Below are 17759 nucleotides of genomic sequence, written 5' to 3'. Positions count from 1 at the left end.
GTGAAATATTTGTGAGTATAATACTGTCAAACAAACAAAACCAAAACCAAATGAGAAAATAATCTAGTTATTGACTTATTGTCATTGCCTTCATTGTACCCATTTTCACTTTTTACATTTAACAAGAAAACAATCTAGTTTCCGTCATTGCCAATATTCCCCCCCCTTTTTTTTTTCTTATAAATATTAATAAAAGGATATAAAATTTTATTGATAAGAAAAACAGTATTACCAATAGTCCTATTTCAAGTTCAACCAAAGAATGCATTTAGAAAAAAAAGAAAAGAAAAGTTCAACCAGAATGTAGCCACATTTTAGTTTAACTAACGCTGGCATCTGTGTTGTGTTAGCGTATCATGCACTTCACATTTAGCACATATTTATATCATTGATTGATTAAAATCAAGGAATATTGTGTCTTTGACTTTGGTCTAATTAATGGGTTTTCTTAAGTCAAATTTAGTTTTTATAGATAGTGGAAAAACATAATTCTAAATAGATTTTACTAACGTGTGCCTTTAAGGCACACAATAGTATACTATTTTGGGAAAAAGGTTTATCAGAAATTAAAAAAGTTTTATAGCTTTTTCAATTTCTCATAAAATGTTTCAAAAATAGATGGCTTAACGTGTGCCAACCAGACTTATTTTAAATAGTAAAAATGTAGTCACTAAAAACTTTCATTTGAGTCTAGAGCTAAAGTTTTTTAATGATAAAACTGACACCTCATATTTGAGACTTAGAATCTTTGTTGTACAAGAAGCATGAGAACCATTTGTTCTCTCTTACAATTTGAAATGGCAAAGCATAACTATTTCTTTCACCAAAAGCAAATGCCAAAAACTCATTGATGGGGAAGGAAACCTTTCTAAAGAAACCAGAATAAGAAAAGACAAAAGGAAGCTTGGGAAACAGAATAGCTTGTCCCCCTAACTTGAACAAGGAATCCCACTCTTCCATCCTCAGATGCTACTATAAACTCTCTCTTGGAGTCATGACTCTGCATAGCCTCCCTCAAAGATGGATAGCTCAATCAGCCAAGACTTGATTGAAAGCCATGAAAGTGATGATGATTATTACTACCTTAAAGATGATGGCACTGATGAATCCTATTACATATATGTTATCAATGCAGTCCTAAGTGGTACTGCACGTCTAAATGTTCTATTACCCACAGCCACCATCCTTGCCTTCACCATTTTGGTTCCTCTATTGACCAATGATGGAAATTGCACCACCTTCAACCGCTGGCTAATGGGTTTCTTCTTAGCCATTTCAGCAGCCTCTTGCATCTTCTTTGCATTCACAGACAGCTTTCGGACTTCCACCGGTAGGTTATATTATGGAGTGGCAACATTTAGAGGGATATGGACTTTCAATGGAGGCCGGAAGAAACCACTTATACCATCCGATTATAGGCTGAGATGGACTGATCTCTTCCATGCATCACTTTCGTTGATCGCTTTTCTTACTTTTGCAGCATTGCACATTGATGTGGTACAGTGTTATTATCATAAACTGCCTAGGAGGGTAACCAACACCGTACCTCTTGTGGTTGGTTTTGCGGTGAGTTTCTTGTTTGTGGTTTTCCCTTCCAAGAGAAGGGGTATTGGGTATCCTTTTTTGCTGCAGAAGGACACTTCGTACTCAAGACGTTGAGAGAATTTTTCTTTTTTCCTGCAGAATCCCAGAAAAGCTGTAGCAATTTTCTTGTAGAAAACAAGACTTCTATAGCATTGTATCAATTCTTATATGATAAGAAACGGTGAAGTAATTTCTTTAAGAGCTGTAATTCCAATAATTCACTCTCTAATGGCAGGATAAGAGTTATGTTAGAAGTTGAAATTTTCAAGTCAAACTTCCAACATGTTAGAAAAACTTCTAGGAATAGGTAGATCCGGGGAGGTTTAAAAGACTGAAAATTCCAAGCATATTAATTTCTATTCATTCCTAATAAGATATCAGCTGACAATGAAAGAAACTCTATTAAGAAAGAAGAATGCTATCTAGTTTTTTTAGCATTAAACAAATTTCTTTAGGTGCTATGATTTTATCATATTTAACGAATACAATACAGTAAGAAGAAAAGGTAAGGGCATTCAAGAATATGACTCACATGACTGGTGGATCATAATCTTATCATGACAGTAGCTAAATAGAATACAAGAGAATGAATAGAGAAATTAAACTTTAATTTTAGGTACAATGACAGCGAAGTGGAATTGATACACCAGGTGGTTTTCTTTTCTCTCGGACAATGGCTTCCTTAATCATCGGCAATTTCTGATGAACCTTTTTCCATATGTGATTCACAGCACCATCAGGATTAATTGGTCCAATACCTCCTGGATGCCCGTTGTCATATTCAAAAATAGACTGAACATGAGCCATATTTTGTTGAAATTTATTCTTCTGCTCCTCGGAAAAGCTTTTGAGATAACCCACTAACCAATTTGGCCTTAAAGCATCATTAACTGCCACAAAAACTGAGAACTCTGAATAATCTACCATACCTTCAAATGGGAGCTCAATGTTGTCACTGACAATAACAGGTATACAGAGACTTTGAATGGCATCAAAAAGTCGGCATGAAGTGGGAGTGTCCCCAGCTGGGTGCAAGCAGAACTCTGATGTTCTCATCCCTCTAATTGATTGCTCCACCCCAGTAGCATTAGGGAAGCCTTCTTCCATAATAACACCTGGTTCATTAACCAACAGGTCCCACAATTTCTCTCGAACTATGCCTCCCTGTTAATGGAAAAAGATAATAATCAATGTTGCTTGCATGGTAGGATATTCAGGAATATTCATAATCCAAAAAGGCAGCTGAAACGGGAAAACTCTTGTATTACTGTTGTAGGGTGTCAATTATAGTTTATCACACAGTAAAAAATGATAAAGAAAACATGAAATGTATTATGTATACTTTAATTCAATTATGAAGCGATAAATAACCTTGAAAAGCCTTCAATATAGACATCATCTCATCTATTTCACACAAGATTAAAACCTATTTCTAAAAATCGCCAAGATTGTCAATTGTTTATCAAAAGAGACACAAAAAAAAATACATAAAAGGAAACTAAAATGCCCTTACCCCATAAAAAGTGTTGATGTATCACATAACAATCAAGAATGCAAATGATGGTAAAAATTGTCGAAGCAATCATAAGACAAGATGCCAAAACTACCTATTCTGAGGTGTCCCAAGTGAAATAGAAACCTTCTACTAAAAAGAGCTAAGACATTTGCATGATAAACCAGGCAAGGCCATAAGGTGTTGTTATCAAGAGAGAGAGAGAGAGAGAGAGGAAATAAATATGCATGTAATGAAGAGTATTAAGGCAATAAGGCAGGAGGAATTTATCTGCAAGTGATAGTTCCTCCTATTGAGTCAAAGGTGTCAACATAAGATGCTGTTTTTGAGGCCAAGTTCAGCTAAATTGAGGATGCTGAACATCACAGAACAAAGGAAAGCAGGAAACATAGCATATCAAACTGCAATAGAGATTTAGATATATGTTACTGACCCGGTGCCTATGTTTAGCCCCTTTAAAATAAAGAAGCGTTCGGCGTCTTTGGTCTTCTGATAATTGCAACCTAGGTAGTAGATGGGTGTATGGAACAATAACATCTTTGAGCAGTGAAACTTGGGTGTGTTGAATCATATCTGGTGTGCTACTATTGGATGATTTTGAGTCAAGCCGGAACCATCCGCCAAAATCTACCACAAGGAGAATAGCTGGGGCTATCTCAGCTCTGACATGCCACATTGCAACTGGGTCTGCCAAAGAATGCTTCAAGTTTTAACCTAACCTGACAATCCAAAGACTAAACTATAAGCTGCTAAAACACGCAACAAATCTTTTGTTTATTTTCTTTCTTGGCACTGTCAAGCAGTGTGATAAATCAGGCAAAAAATGACTGTTTACATCTGAATTTAGTTTTCACATTAATGATGAATTGATGATAACTGAAGTTTGAGTTTTCACAGTAGTCTTGAAAGATTTTGTTACAATCTACACTGACATCCACCAAGTGATACAGTCTAGCAAAACTTAGACTTTGAACAGATTCAAGGAAATTAATTGTACCAAGTTGAATAAACATCCTATAGAAACTGGAAATATAATTTGGTTTGTCTCAAATAGCTTTATGTTACCCAAAATTCAGATGGATAAAGGCAACCATTCCAAAATTTTAACTAAACCAAAAAGCAAACTTGAATTTCAGAGTTAAATGGTTTCTCCTACATTAAGGTATCTTCAACAATTTCAATTTGTTTATTTGGTTTTCCCACATACTCAAGGCATAGAACTTAGTCCAAACCCTACGGAAACTGTCTAAATTAGGTTTTCTAGGAGTTCATCAAGGGAGGTTAATGAAGATAAGATACATAACAAGGAGGTTAAAAGGTTCAAAAGGTGAGGACTTTTCCTCAAAGATGCACAGTTCTTTTATGACTTTTAACACCTGATCCTATTTAATTAAGAAAAATAAAAATATTGACCAAGCATGTATACCAGAAACTGGAACACACATATTTAAGGCTCCTCATCCTCTAAACAGCTACAAGTCAAACATTGTACAAGGATCATTGCCACAAATAGGACGGGCCGAATCAAATTACACCTATAATGAAGCAAATGAAGATTATTAACTTTCGTTGTGTGTATTGCACCAGATGAGACTCCAATTTCTCAGAATGCCCAACCTCAGCATCAAGTTGAGAGGATCCATTCAAAAGAAAGGATCTATAGGACCAAGTACTAGCTAGACAATTCAAATCCAAAAAAACCCAACAGACTAAAACCAAAATTTGTGGGGAATCTGGGGATGGTTTCAACAGAAAGAACAGAAGCCACAAAACAATGATATGGAAAATAACCTAGCACCGACTAAATTACTACATTTGCAAAATCAAAAAACCTCAAAAGGTTTTGGAAGAAACAGGCACTCCTAGTCCTGGATCACTATTATTTTAGCCCAAAATGATCCAGGACCACAATAAGGGAGTGACTAAGAACCAATGAGATTCTTTGTAAATTTATGATATCCAAACAGCCCCAATTATCCACCCATGTTATGATTCACTGAAATGCCATTTTTCCTCCTAATGAACAGAGGGATTCAAATAGGTCTCTAAGAAATATCCAAGTTATGATTTTCAGAAAAGATAATCTCAACTCATTATCATTGAACCTGGGCTATTAGGGTAATTTTGATAATCTAAACATTATTCTAACATCCCATGTCCAAGGTGGCACCCTTCTCATCCTGGAAGACACAATCAACAATCCCATGCTAGATATTGTTCAATGCTACACTTTGAGCCATGTGTTTGAAATTAACTAGGGAACTATATGTATCTGTACCTAAGTTTTGCCCTTCCTAAAAATATAGGAGTACCTCAGTAAAAATATTTGCTCTCCACAGCATTTTAGTTGGGGATTCAAATGGTTTTTAATCAATTACATGTGATGAAAAATAGAGGGGAGAGAGAGGGCTAATTACTTCTTGCAAATATTAAGATTGAGTAATTAACTGGGATCAGAATCAAAGCAAAAAGATTCTGATGTGGGAGACGCAAGAAGATTTTTAATTAGTATTATTTATGTTTGCAAGTCAATTGTATTTTTTATGTTTTAGGTCCTAGTAGTTTATTAGGCTATTAGTATTTTAATTTGGAAGCAAGGTTATTTTTGTAATAAGGCAATCAGGGTTTGCTATCCAATTAAAACTAGGGTTTAGCAATCCTCTATAAGCAATCTATTGTACTTGCGGAGATAGTTGATATTTTGATGAATGAAAAAAATGGCCGTTTGGTCTCTTTCTTTGGTCTGGTGCTGACTCTAGTGGTTTTCCCGCTTGGGGCTTACTCTTAGCTCATATTCCTTTATTTTATTGTTATTTCAGTTTTGTTCTCTCATATTCATATTTAGCGTTTTCATTAACTGGGTCATAAAGGAAACAGCAACTTTCCTTCCTCAGATTCAAACACAATCATTGAATGTAAATGGTGTCCTATTGTTATCCTCAACCAATTTCTCAGAAACCCAACAAAGATTAAGCATTAATAGTAATGAACCCAAAAACACAAAAATGGAAAAATGGATCATCAAACTGATAGTACCAGTGAGAATATACAACCCAAAAAAAAAAGAAAAAAGAAGAAGGAATCAGAGTCAAATAAAGAACAATTCAAACTTAGAGTTTTCCTTAAATGGGTCCTTAAGAAAACAGAAACTATCCCTCCTCAGATTCAAACACAATCTTTGAATGCAATGGTGTCCTATAGTTATCCTAAATCATTTTCTCAGTAACCCAACCAAGATTAAATCATGTTTGTACAAAATTAATAATAAAAACATACCAAGCATTAACAGTTATGAATCGAAAAAAAAAGAACCCAAAAACACAAAAAATGGAAAATGGATCAAGAACAACTCAAAACACTAACATTACCAGTGAGAACAAAGACATGGTCTCGGCCACCGGAACGGTTCCAAGCTTGAGTTTTGGTAACGAAATCGAGAACCTCTCTCTGCCTCACATAGTCCATGTTCTCATCAACCTTTTTCCTAAACACTCCCTTGTTTGTTCCAAGCTGTAACTCAGCGCTTAAAGTGGCAAAAAATGGGACAAAAACGACATCAGCTTGGTTAAGATCGAAAACCCGTTTGGCAAACGAGTTGGTTCGTAGGTTGTCGGGGGTCATGAGGTCAGCCATGATCCAATACTCAGCGCTGTACTGTTTGATGAGTGGGTTTTCAGGGTAAGGAGGGAATTTGAGGTTTTTGGGGATGTGAGTTTTGTGGTGGGGATTGTTTGGGAGACGAGAGTCGAAGGTGGTGGAGGAATAGTAGGTGTCTAAGAGGCCATAGTTGAGGGATCTGGGGAGGTCGGAGATGTAGACTTTGAGGTGGTGAAGTGTGGCTTGGGTTTGGGTTTGGGTTTGGGTTTGGGCTTGGGGGTTGGAGAAGAGAAAGAAGAGGGTGACGGAGAGAGTGCAGATGAGGGTGAGAGAGAGGAAGAGAGTTGGGATTGAGCAGAGAGAGGTGATGGTTGTGGAGGTGTTCTTCAGAGCCATGTTGTTGTTGCTGTTGTCAAATCAGGAAATACATGGTTTTAAGTTTTTAAGTAGGAAGTATGAGCAGAAAATTGTTTTTATTTACTTTTTTTTTTTTTTCGTTTATTAAATTAGGCCTTGGGCCTATGCACTTGCATCCAATATATGTTTGAATCTATGGCAGAAATGATCTTCAAAGCCCACCTACCCAAAAGCAACTAGAAAGGCTAGAAACTTGGTGAAAGAGGGATAAATTTTATTTTTTTTGGGTTTTTAATAATATCATCTTATTTCTAAAAAAAATTATTTCATGCCTTCACTACATCTATGGTGTAGAAGAGGGATAATTTATTTTGTTAAGTATAAAATCATAACAAATTTCATTACTTTTGAGATGACAGATTGTGATTGGTGTACAATAAAAATAATGTCAGTGATTCTCAAATAAAAATAATATTACATGAATCACAATATGTAAATCGAACAAGTTGTGATAAAATTGCAGTTATGCAATGGGTTGTAGAATGCTAGTGGGAAAGAGGGTAGGATTGTTTTTGCAACAATTATTTACCATATTTGGAGATTTTGGAATAAACAAAGACACCAGAATCAATTTTTTCCTGTAAATCAAATAGAATTATAGAAAGTTAAATCGTTCTCAATATCTCAATAAACTTATGTGAAGCTGAGTTCATGCTCATATTAAACCATCCCTATCTTGGTTTGTCTTGCAGCACTACTCTACTTAATAGTTATAGGTCGAGGTTGCTAAATTGGCAGTGGAATTTGGTTTTACTTTTCTTTTTTTTTTTCCCCCTAAATTGGGCCTTTTTTTTGCTAGTTCTAAATTGGGCCTTCAGCCTATGCAATTGCACCCAATATAGGTGTGGCCCATTAAATAAATCTACAGCAGAGATGAGCTTCGAAGCCCATTATTTTTTGGTTTTTAATAATATCATCTTATATATAAAACAATTACTTTATACCTTCACTACATCTATATGGTGACAAAGAGAGAATTTATTTTCGGTAAGTTTAAAACCACAGCAAATTTCATTAATTTTGAGATGACAGTTGTGATTGTGTACAATAAAAGTGATGTTAGTAGTTTCCAAATGAAAATGACGTTGCATGAATTGCAATCTGTCAACCCAACAAATTGTGATAAAATTTATGAAATTTATTGTGTTTGTAATATTGTTGTATATCTCTTTTTTGTTTTTTTCCCCACTTCCAAGGATTCCGAAGCCCAAATAAAGCCGCAAAGTCACAACTAAGCAGAATTAGAAAATGTAAGATGTACTTTATTTTTCCATCACTACATTGATAAAATGTGAAATTGTAAGAAGAGATATTTAATATATGTCATAAATGGGTCTAGATTTGGGAACGAATGAGAATCTGAGATATTAGTGTTTTTTTGGGTTTTTTTTTTGGATGGAGTTTCGAGAATATCATGCAAGATTGTGATGCTATATTGTCATGAAAAACTTAAGTATCAGTTTTTGTCAGGGAATTGGCTTATATATTATATGCATGTCATTGCTTTTAATATTAGGATTATAAAGATTATTATTATTTTTAAAAAAAAGACTAGAAAGATTATATGAAATGTAAAATAAAATCTATAATTTAAGAATGGGTATATAAAGTCTTTGTAGAACTTAAAACCTAATATTTATTTCTTTAAGAAGTTAAATCCAATTTTCTTTATGACTTCTCATGAACTTCACACATTCCTAGATTTGTCATTACAAAAATTTTGAAATATGTAAAAATATATTATCAAGTTCTTATATTAAGCCCTGGGCCAAGGATCTTTTGCTGCTATCTTCTAGGCTATGCAGTTAGCTATTTCAGAGAATTTCCCAAGCATCATAGTGGAAAGGGATATGCAGTTAGCTCTATATAGTAGAAGACTTCTAGCCAATATCCAAACATAATTTTTGATGCTTTCAAACTTAGGAATGTTTCTCTTTTTATTCTTTTTTTAGTTGGGTTAAAAGAGAGCTAAATGGTGTAGTCCCTGCTATGGCCCAATGTCCCTTTGATGCTAATGGTCTTTTATGTTGTACTAACTCTTCCCTCTGGCTGTTTCTTGCTCTTATTAATGAAATTTAGTTTTAGCCAAAAAGGAAAAGAAAAAAAAAGGTTCTTATATTAAGGGGCTAAAGTCCAGCTACACAACCAGAAAGAAAGCACAAATTTGCCAATATCAATCAGCAATAGATAACAAAAATATGGACAAGTTAACACAAAGAAAAAAATTCCAGGTTTTTCTTAAATGGTTACAAATGCCCAACTCTTCTACCACAGAGTGGATTCAATTGCACCCATTAGAAAAGAAAGCAAGACCATGCACTAAACCTATCCCTCGAGAAGAGCCCTGTACTCTTCCTATGCCCACACTAACAAAATTAACGCCCCATCACAACCTCATCAAAATTCCAGTCTCTCACAAGATCCCTTCTCACAGCACGGCTTCGGACAAGACGTGGGGCACCCACCATTCCATTGTTGCTTGGAATTGTTGGTTGTGGACTCACTTTGGATGATGATGCAATACAAGAGTTCGCCACTGAAGGTATTAGGGATGACTTCCTTGCTAAGCAGTTGGCAATAGCTGAACATCTTCCATCATTGTCAGAACTTGAAACAGAGTAACTCCTGAAAGAATGTGATGGACTTTCTACGCTGTGACACACAAGACATGCGAGACTCATATTTCAACTCTTGGACAGTCTTCTACTGCTAAAGTTGTCTGCTGTATGCCAAAACAAAACAAAGAAACGGTCAGAATTCTATTATAATGAGTGAAAATTTAAATTTGACATGTAGAGGGAGAATATATAGGTGTCATAAAATAGAACTTGAGGTTCAAATGTGCTCCAAAAGGATCAAGAATGGAGCATATTTCAATTTTTAACCACTAACAGCCATCAAGGATGATAAAATCCAATATCCAAGAACTTGGGACAGACCAGCAAAGTGAATTGTGAAATTCAATACTGCAGACTTCCTGTTTGTTGTTCAAATAGGAGTTTTTTTCTAATTTTTTTAAGGGTAAGTTACAAGCATGCTCTTTGGGTTTTGAACTCACGACCTCACCCTCCATCCATTATTATGGGAGGAGAAAGTGCCAATTGAGCTATAGCTGGTAAATAGGAGTATTGTTTTATGCGGCTGACATAACACTAATCAAATTTGCAAAAATATACATCTGAACTTTAGTAACAGCATACGTTAAGAAAACAGTGCTAGGAGAAAAAGTTATAAGCAATCCTGTCTGTCTCTCTCTCTCAAACACAATTGCAGAACCAAGCACACAAAATATCATATGCTCTCATCACCAGAAATGGTCAATTGGTACTTCCTCCTCCCATAATAATGGATGGAGGGTGAGGTCGTGAGTTCAAAACCAACTAATGAACCAAGGAAAAAAAAACAATCAAATTGACAACAAGATTGCTTGCTGGTAGACTCAATTCCTCCTTTCATTTTCTAATCTGTTTTTGCACCCTCCAAAGCTTGTTCACAACGATGTTGAAGCACATTGCAAATTACCATTACCTGTTTAATAAGGTCATAAATACGGAAGACACTGTCCATAATGGATGTTGTGCCACTATACATGGTCTCCCCCCCACCCCCCCACCCCCCAACCCTCCCAAAAAAGAAAAGAAAAAAACTGCAATCTATCCATGTGTGATACACCATTTAAGAAAAAGAATCTCTGTCATGGATTTAAAATCAGACAGCACCACCAATCAGTCAGACAAATTGCCTAGCATTTAACATTATGTGCTATAGGTTCATTCAAGGTCCAAAAGTAAATATGAGTGAACCATGCAAAAAGTTCTCATACCTAATCTCTTGCACCATTCAGGGTTTAAAAGATCAGCTCACAATGAAAGCAAATAGTATACATCTTTAGCTCTTAGTTACTATTTTCTTTAAAAAATCTACTTTTTGAAGAAAGTAGCAATTATTGCTAACAATGCAGACTGAAACGAAGCATTCAACTTCAAATAAGGAAGCTCAATCAATTAACCAATCTTTTTTGTCTAGAACTACTGTTAGACTCATAAAATCTCCAACCTTACTCTTCACTAGCAACAACTCTGAACTTCAACTGCCCCAACCAAAATGTAGGACTTGTTTCAGTTAAGATATCCAAAGGCACCAAATACCTTTTAAATACAATTCTGACCTTTATACAATATACCATGCTGATGTGATACTCATAGCAGAGGAATAAATAATGATACATAGACAGGGAGGGGATGACGCATGTACAAATAGAAATCATTCCATAGTTGCAATCTGATAACTCGGGTGTCATAAGTAGACCCCAGAAGTGTCAGTGACCTCTCAGTTGATTGGCACGTCTGGCACCTTTAGTGAGCTTGGGTTCAAAACCAACTGGGGGCAAAGTCCCTCCTTTATGTAGCAAAAAAAGTAGACCCCAAAAGTGTATAAGAATGATGTTGTGTCTGTTTGGTACTTTGGTTTATGTTTTCAAAAACTTTTTTTTATCTTCAAAATAGAACAGATGCAAAAAGCGTTGCCAAACATGTTTTCAGATTTTTTTTTAAAGAAAACCAATCTTGAAAGCAGCCTTTTTTTCCCTTTTTGTTTTTGGATTCCTAAATTATACATCATCTCGTGGATCTTGAACTTATAACCTTCACCCTGACTCTCCACCACACTCTCTTAGGGGCAGAAAGCGAAATTTGAACTATTTGATCTACAGCTCATTGGCACTATTCTTGAAAAAGACCTGTTTTCAGAGGAAATTGAGGTAGATGTTTTCTGAAATCGTTTTTTTTATTTGATAGGGGGAAAAATAAAATCATTGGAAATATTATGCTTGTTATTATCTTTTGTTCTCTTAAAACAGTTTTTAAAATTGTAAAAACACAAGCAAATGGCAACAAACCATTCCAACCTAATTTGAAATATGTATAAAAGATTCGTAACACAGAAGTCATAATAAAATTGAAGTTACTGAACCCAAAAAAAAAAAAAAACTCAAGACCATTTATTCCTACTTGAACATATCACACGTAATAACCATAATTTCTATGCCTAAGACTTGGGAGTTGGGAATGGACACAACAGTGGTTAGTGAGCACAGCTTTTTTGCCAAAGGTTTTGTCCTAAAGAAAGCAGCAAAAGGGTTGTTTTGGAAACTTTGATAACAAGCTTGCTAAGTTTGTCCTTCTCATCAGTAATTGTTATGTTGCTTCTTAATTTTTTGTAAATTATTAAACATTATGAGAATGTTAAAATAATGGTTAAACGACTAAATTCACTATTTCCTATTAGCTTAAGCTTTTGGGATGTGTGGTAATTTATCATGATATTAGAACAAGTGGTTTGAGTTTGAACCCTATCACCACTCTACCTCCTATTTAAAAAGTTAAAAATCCCGCTTGTAGTACCCCACTTACAAAGGGCAGAGTCTGGTCACACATGAGGGGGAGAGTTAGATTAATGGTCAAATGATTAAATTCACTGTTTTCTAATAGCTTAAACTTTTGGGATAAAGTGCTAGATTGCCAATGCAAAATCATTGTAGCCTTGGATATGGAAGATGAAAAATGAGGAACAATGACAATTCAACTGAGTCTCCCCATCAGTTTTATTATTTACACACCTGCATCATCTATTTATGCCAGGAAGAGATGCCATCTGATACAGATACCATATTTGTCGAGTCCCACATAAATGTTGACAATTAGACATGCTATATACATACCTAAGCATGTAACCAAAAATGATTTAAAGACCATATCAGCAGTGAACAAACTAGCTCATGATCGAATTGACATAATGAAATGCTCATATATACCAATGAAGCACACTGTAAAAGTCTGGCTCTTTCTAATGAAGCTGTATTTCTCTTCCCAAGTTAACCAACAAGACTTAATGATCCAATATAAGACAACTTTTTTGTCACTAGCAATCACCCTGAAACTGAAGATTAATTCCTAAAATTATTGTCACAAACGCCAATCTTGTAAAGAGTAGAGTCCCATTAACCCAAATCATAAAATCCTAACAAAAACATACAAAAATCTTGCACCCAATTACTCTGCAATCAAAACTAAGAAAACCCATATGGAAAAAAAATAATCTTGCACTTGAATCTACAACAATCGAATGAAAAAGACAATAAGTTTACAAAAAATCAGCAAGAAAACCAAATTAAATTAAGAAACAAAAGCATGCATACATAAGAAAACATACTTAAATAAGATCCAACCAGAGACTTGCATCAGTTGCAGAAGGGTTTGATCAGATAATATAAAGAAAGAAAGTTATATGGTGAGTGAGGGATTGAGATCTGAAATACAAACCTGTTAGCGTTTGTCTGTCTGTCTCTGACTGACTTTCCAACCTTAGGTGGTACTGTGTTGAGGTGATGATAGAGGATTTTGGTAATTGACTCCTGGGACTGAGATGTGCAAAGGATCTAAGTAAAACTAAAAGTACTAGTAAAGTAGTAGTAGACTTCAATCTTATACTTAGATATGGAAAAGGAGGAGAGGCCATAGGGCAATTAGAATATATGTATGTATGATGAGTTGTTTTTTTGTTTGTTTGTTCTTTTGGTGTTGTGTGAGTGCGTGTGTTGTGTGTGGAGAATCATGTTTGAAACATGAAGGTAATATGTGCTATTTAGGTCTTTTTTTTTAACTTATTATTATTTATTTTTGGTTTAATTTTATATTTAGTTCTCACTTCTCAACCTTTATCCATAATTAAAAAGGGTTGAAAAGATTTCATTTTAGTCTAATACTTTTTTTATTAGTATTTACTATTGTTTCTCCTTTGTTGTTATCAAAAATCCTGAAATTTCACCAAACAAGCTCAAAGCAAGAATCTGTCGTTTAAAAAAAAAAAAAAACTCAAAAAAAAGAGGAATTAACGGTACCTTTACCTATATTTCAAAATTGTTGAAAAATTTTCATTTTAGTGTCAGTTCGGAACAGTTTATTTAGTTGAAATTAAAAACTTTTTACTGAAAGTGTAGAAAAAAAGTCAAAAAAAAAAAAAAATTGAATAATACAACAAGATCCATGAATAATATTTAAAAGTGCAGTAAAACTCATGAATATTAGCAAAAATAGGTTGAAAGTGGAGATAAGCTGAAAAATTCAGCTCATCCCAACGCACACTTAGTCTTATACTTTTTATTTTAGTGTTGAAAAGGTCTTTCTCCTTAATTGCTGCTTCTTCTTTGTTGTTATCAAAATTCCTAAGATTTTGCAAAACAAATTCAAGTCAAAATCACAGCAAGAATTAACATTAACAACATGTGCGGAAGGTTTCTAAATTTGCCCTCTCCTCTTCATTTTATGAAGAATTTTTTTTTATTGGAAATAGATTTTACTTAATTTACCTCTCTTTTAAAAAAAAAAAAACCATTGTACCAACACTTTTTAAAAATACTAATGTCTAATTTTTTTTTCTTGTAATATTTAATTTTCTTGCTATGTAAAACTCATTAAATTTAATAGCATTTCAAGCATAAGCTTCTAAAAAATACAAGTAAATCTCATTAGTAAATACTTTTACTTTTTTCATTAGCAAATTCTTTTTTCCATTTTCCATTAGAAGAAAATATAATATCACTTTTTTGGTTTAGGACGTTCTATTTTGTCGTCTATGAACAAAAGAAAAGTTTTTATTGATTCAAAAAAAAAAAAAAAAATCATTCAGCATTATTATTATTACCATATTTCTTTTATAATACATTTTATATGCTAAGACAAATTAAAGTGACGTCTATTATTTAATTTATCCAAAATTAATTTTGAATACATTTTATATTTTCTAACGCTATTATCAATTTATCATACTTCAACGTGTAAATTTTATATTATAAAAAACCATGATTTAAATGTTTAAAGAATATTAAGTGTCCTATCAAAAAAATAATATTAAGAGTTATTAATTTAACACAATGACTTCCTATAAAAAATTATTTTATACAATGACTTTTTTTGGACAAAGTACAGTAAACTCACTTATGGCTAGACTTGTTTTCACTTTACTTACCCGTGATTCAAAATTTAACACTTTGCCTTGTTTTCACTTTACTTGTCCGTAATTCAAAACTTAACACTTTGCCCACCTAAGATTACTTCTATTAAGGTTCCGTAACCTACATCTATTAAAAATACGAGTAAATAAGTAATTTTACTCTCAATTTTTGTCTCTCTCATCCCAAAACAAAAAAACATAAAAAAATACAAGGGAAAATAAGATAAAAAACGCTATAATCTTAAAACTGTTCAGCTGCCATTCCTTTTAGATTTGGAATATAATACTAGAGTCGGAGAGAGAGAGAGAGAGTGAGAGAGAGAGAGAGAGATAAGCAAATGCACCGCTGATCTTTGATCTCCATTGATCCACCATGACTCCCAGCTCATTTGCCGATCGACTGAATTGCCTTGGCTTCTCTACCACTTACTTCAACTTGGAGGTTGGGTTGTCTCTGGATTTGGGTTTAGCGATTTGATGAGTCATGGCGATGGATGGGTATGCTAGGATTTTGTTGGGTAGATTTGCCATTTGGAGTTTGTTGGGTGGGCTTGTTGTTGTGTTTCGATGAGTCATGAATATGAAGGAAAGGATGGGTTGCTGAGACTTTTCTTAGGTGCTCATGTTTTTTGAATGGTTTTTACTGGGTTTGGGTTTGTAGGCTTTTGACTTTTTGCTGCAATTACTCCCCCTAGCAATTGTTCCTCACACTAGCAACTTAGATAATTACTAGTTCCCAAAAAAAAAAAACATTCCTAATTTCTTCTAAAACTGTATAGGATACTTGGCTTCGTCTTCTTCCTTCTTTAGGTTTTTAGGGATGGTAATTGCTGCTCGACCCTCGGGTACTCGACCCTAATGGGCTGGGTTTCCTGGCCCGATAAAGAATAGGGTTGGGTTTGAGTTTAAAAAAAAAACTCGAAGTGGGTCTGGGTTTTATCAAAAACCTGGCCCGAACCCGGACTCGAACCTGACCTGGTTACTCTAAAATTACTAAAAGCCCTTTATATATGTATGTATGTATGTATGTATGTATGTATGTATAGTTATAAACCCTACCCACCCACATCTCATTTCACCTCACCCCTCATGCCTCAGTGAGCACTCTCATGCCTCATGCCTCACACAAGCATACTTATAGCATAGTCAGCCGCCTCACTTTGTCACTCACCGCCAGTCTCAATTTCACAGCTCACATTGTCACACAGTCACACGACCTCCATCTCACTCACTCTCAAGCATCGCCGCCCAAGCATACTTATAGCATAGTCAGCCGCCTCACTTTGTCACTCACCGCCGGTCTCAATTTCACAGCTCACATTGTCACACAGTCACACGACCTCCATCTCACTCACTCTCAAGCACCGCTGCCCAAGCTCTCAACTTGATCAAGAGTTTGAATTCTGAAGCTTGTGGACTCATATTCTTGTCTTGAGAAGTCAGGTCTCTGCATTGAGAGGTCTTTTTGTAACAAGAAGCTCAAGGGTCTACTGCCGAGCTCTGCTTCATTTGTGTATGGGCTTTCACCTAGATTCTAGCTTTTGGAGTTTGGACACCTAGAGCTTGAGAGGCTTTCGGAGAACTCCCTGTAGTGTGCATGCCTAAATGAGTTTGAGCATTCTTTGAAAGCTTGGTGTGTATAAGTTGCTGAACAAAAAGTGCCTGGACGACTGCCTCTCATCGCCGGGTCTTATGATTAAATGGTTATCTTAGCTCGGTGATTTATTGATTTATAATCTTAGTTATGATTTATTGATTAATAGATGTATAATTGACAGGTGATTTATTGATTTATGATATTAGCTATGATTTATAATTAACAAGTGATTTATTGATTTATGATTAACCTGTGGATTGATTTGGCATTTGAGCCACGTTATATTGCTTGAATGGGCTTGAATCTAGGCAAAAAATCTTAATGGACTTCAATTCTTTTTTTTTTTTGTTTGGGCCATGATTTGGGCCATCGCTTGGGCCTAAATCTGGTTAGGCTAAACGAGGCCCTTGGGACCCACGGGGCCCAGCAAGGTGGGTCTGGGCCTCGCAAAAAAAATCCGTTTAATAATCGGGCTGGGTTCGGGTCGCAGGTTCAGGTATGAAAAAACCCGGCCCGTTCCATTCCTATAGGTTTTGTTTATATTTGATAACTAGTCGCTAACCCGTGCAATGTACTGATTTATCTCTTCTTTGAGTAGTTTTTGTTATAGACATGTGAGTTCAAGCTAATAGAGCATGTTCTCAGTGTTCATAAATATGCCAATAAGAAACATTACATACAAATCTCTGCACTGAAATAGACATTAAACATAATATGATTTTAGCTAATACGAAGTTGGCAGATGAAAGTTATGTGAGACGTTTATAGATTGAAAGAAAAGAAGAAGAGAGTTGATAGTAAATTTTGAATAGAATAGAACTTCTCTGTTTGTGGTCTGCTCTCATAAAAAAATAAAAAATAAAAATAATGAGAAAGTTGATATTACATTTTAAGCTTCTCTAACAAACTTATCATTAGCCCACATAATTATATTCTTGACCAAATACTTGCACAAAGTTCAACAATAATTCTTACAAACCTCAAATTTCATGAATATATTCTAACATAAAAATTGATAAGTAAAAATTTTAGTTTAAAAGA

General features: G+C 34.8%; 3 protein-coding genes across 4 annotated transcripts; 1 reads left to right on the top strand and 2 right to left on the bottom strand.

The window, feature by feature from the left end:
- Positions 1–1020: 1020 nt before the first annotated feature.
- LOC142625531 (protein DMP2-like) lies at positions 1021–1659 on the top strand. The gene has a single exon (XM_075799171.1). It carries the CDS (start codon positions 1021–1023, stop codon positions 1657–1659), a length of 639 nt encoding a protein of 212 aa, XP_075655286.1.
- A 327-nt stretch (positions 1660–1986) lies between these two features.
- Positions 1987–7124, bottom strand: LOC142639896 (putative arabinosyltransferase ARAD1). Its single transcript, XM_075814028.1, has 3 exons — positions 6466–7124; positions 3531–3784; positions 1987–2748 (listed from the first exon to the last, which is right to left on the bottom strand). Exons 1-3 carry the CDS (start codon positions 7088–7090, stop codon positions 2197–2199), a joined length of 1431 nt encoding a protein of 476 aa, XP_075670143.1. The 5' UTR covers positions 7091–7124; the 3' UTR covers positions 1987–2196.
- Positions 7125–9204: 2080 nt separating this feature from the next.
- LOC142640165 (uncharacterized) lies at positions 9205–13572 on the bottom strand. 2 transcript variants are annotated; one of them, XM_075814257.1, is made up of 2 exons: positions 13432–13572; positions 9205–9830 (listed from the first exon to the last, which is right to left on the bottom strand). In XM_075814257.1, exon 2 carries the CDS (start codon positions 9790–9792, stop codon positions 9487–9489), a length of 306 nt encoding a protein of 101 aa, XP_075670372.1. In that variant the 5' UTR covers positions 9793–9830; positions 13432–13572; the 3' UTR covers positions 9205–9486. The 2 variants fall into 2 exon arrangements, with proteins under 2 accessions (XP_075670372.1, XP_075670375.1); XM_075814260.1 differs by having other exon boundaries at positions 9205–9833; positions 13432–13569.
- Positions 13573–17759: the final 4187 nt, after the last annotated feature.

This window comes from Castanea sativa, chromosome 1, assembly GCF_040712315.1.
Source record: "Castanea sativa cultivar Marrone di Chiusa Pesio chromosome 1, ASM4071231v1".
NCBI lineage: Eukaryota > Viridiplantae > Streptophyta > Magnoliopsida > Fagales > Fagaceae > Castanea > Castanea sativa.
This window is presented reverse-complemented; position numbering and strand designations above follow the sequence as displayed.

What these genes read in the sequence shown, in the direction of transcription:
- LOC142625531 (XM_075799171.1), top strand. Translation starts at nt 1,021, where the DNA reads ATGGATAGCTCAATCAGCCAAGACTTGATTGAAAGCCATGAAAGTGAT.
- LOC142639896 (XM_075814028.1), bottom strand. Translation starts at nt 7,090, where the DNA reads ATGGCTCTGAAGAACACCTCCACAACCATCACCTCTCTCTGCTCAATC. An exon ending in CCATGTCTTTGTTCTCACTG is followed by an intron (nt 3,785 to 6,465) that starts GTAATGTTAGTG and finishes ATTCTTTGGCAG; the next exon opens with ACCCAGTTGCAATGTGGCAT. An exon ending in GGGCTAAACATAGGCACCGG is followed by an intron (nt 2,749 to 3,530) that starts GTCAGTAACATA and finishes TTCCATTAACAG; the next exon opens with GGAGGCATAGTTCGAGAGAA.
- LOC142640165 (XM_075814257.1), bottom strand. Translation starts at nt 9,792, where the DNA reads ATGAGTCTCGCATGTCTTGTGTGTCACAGCGTAGAAAGTCCATCACAT.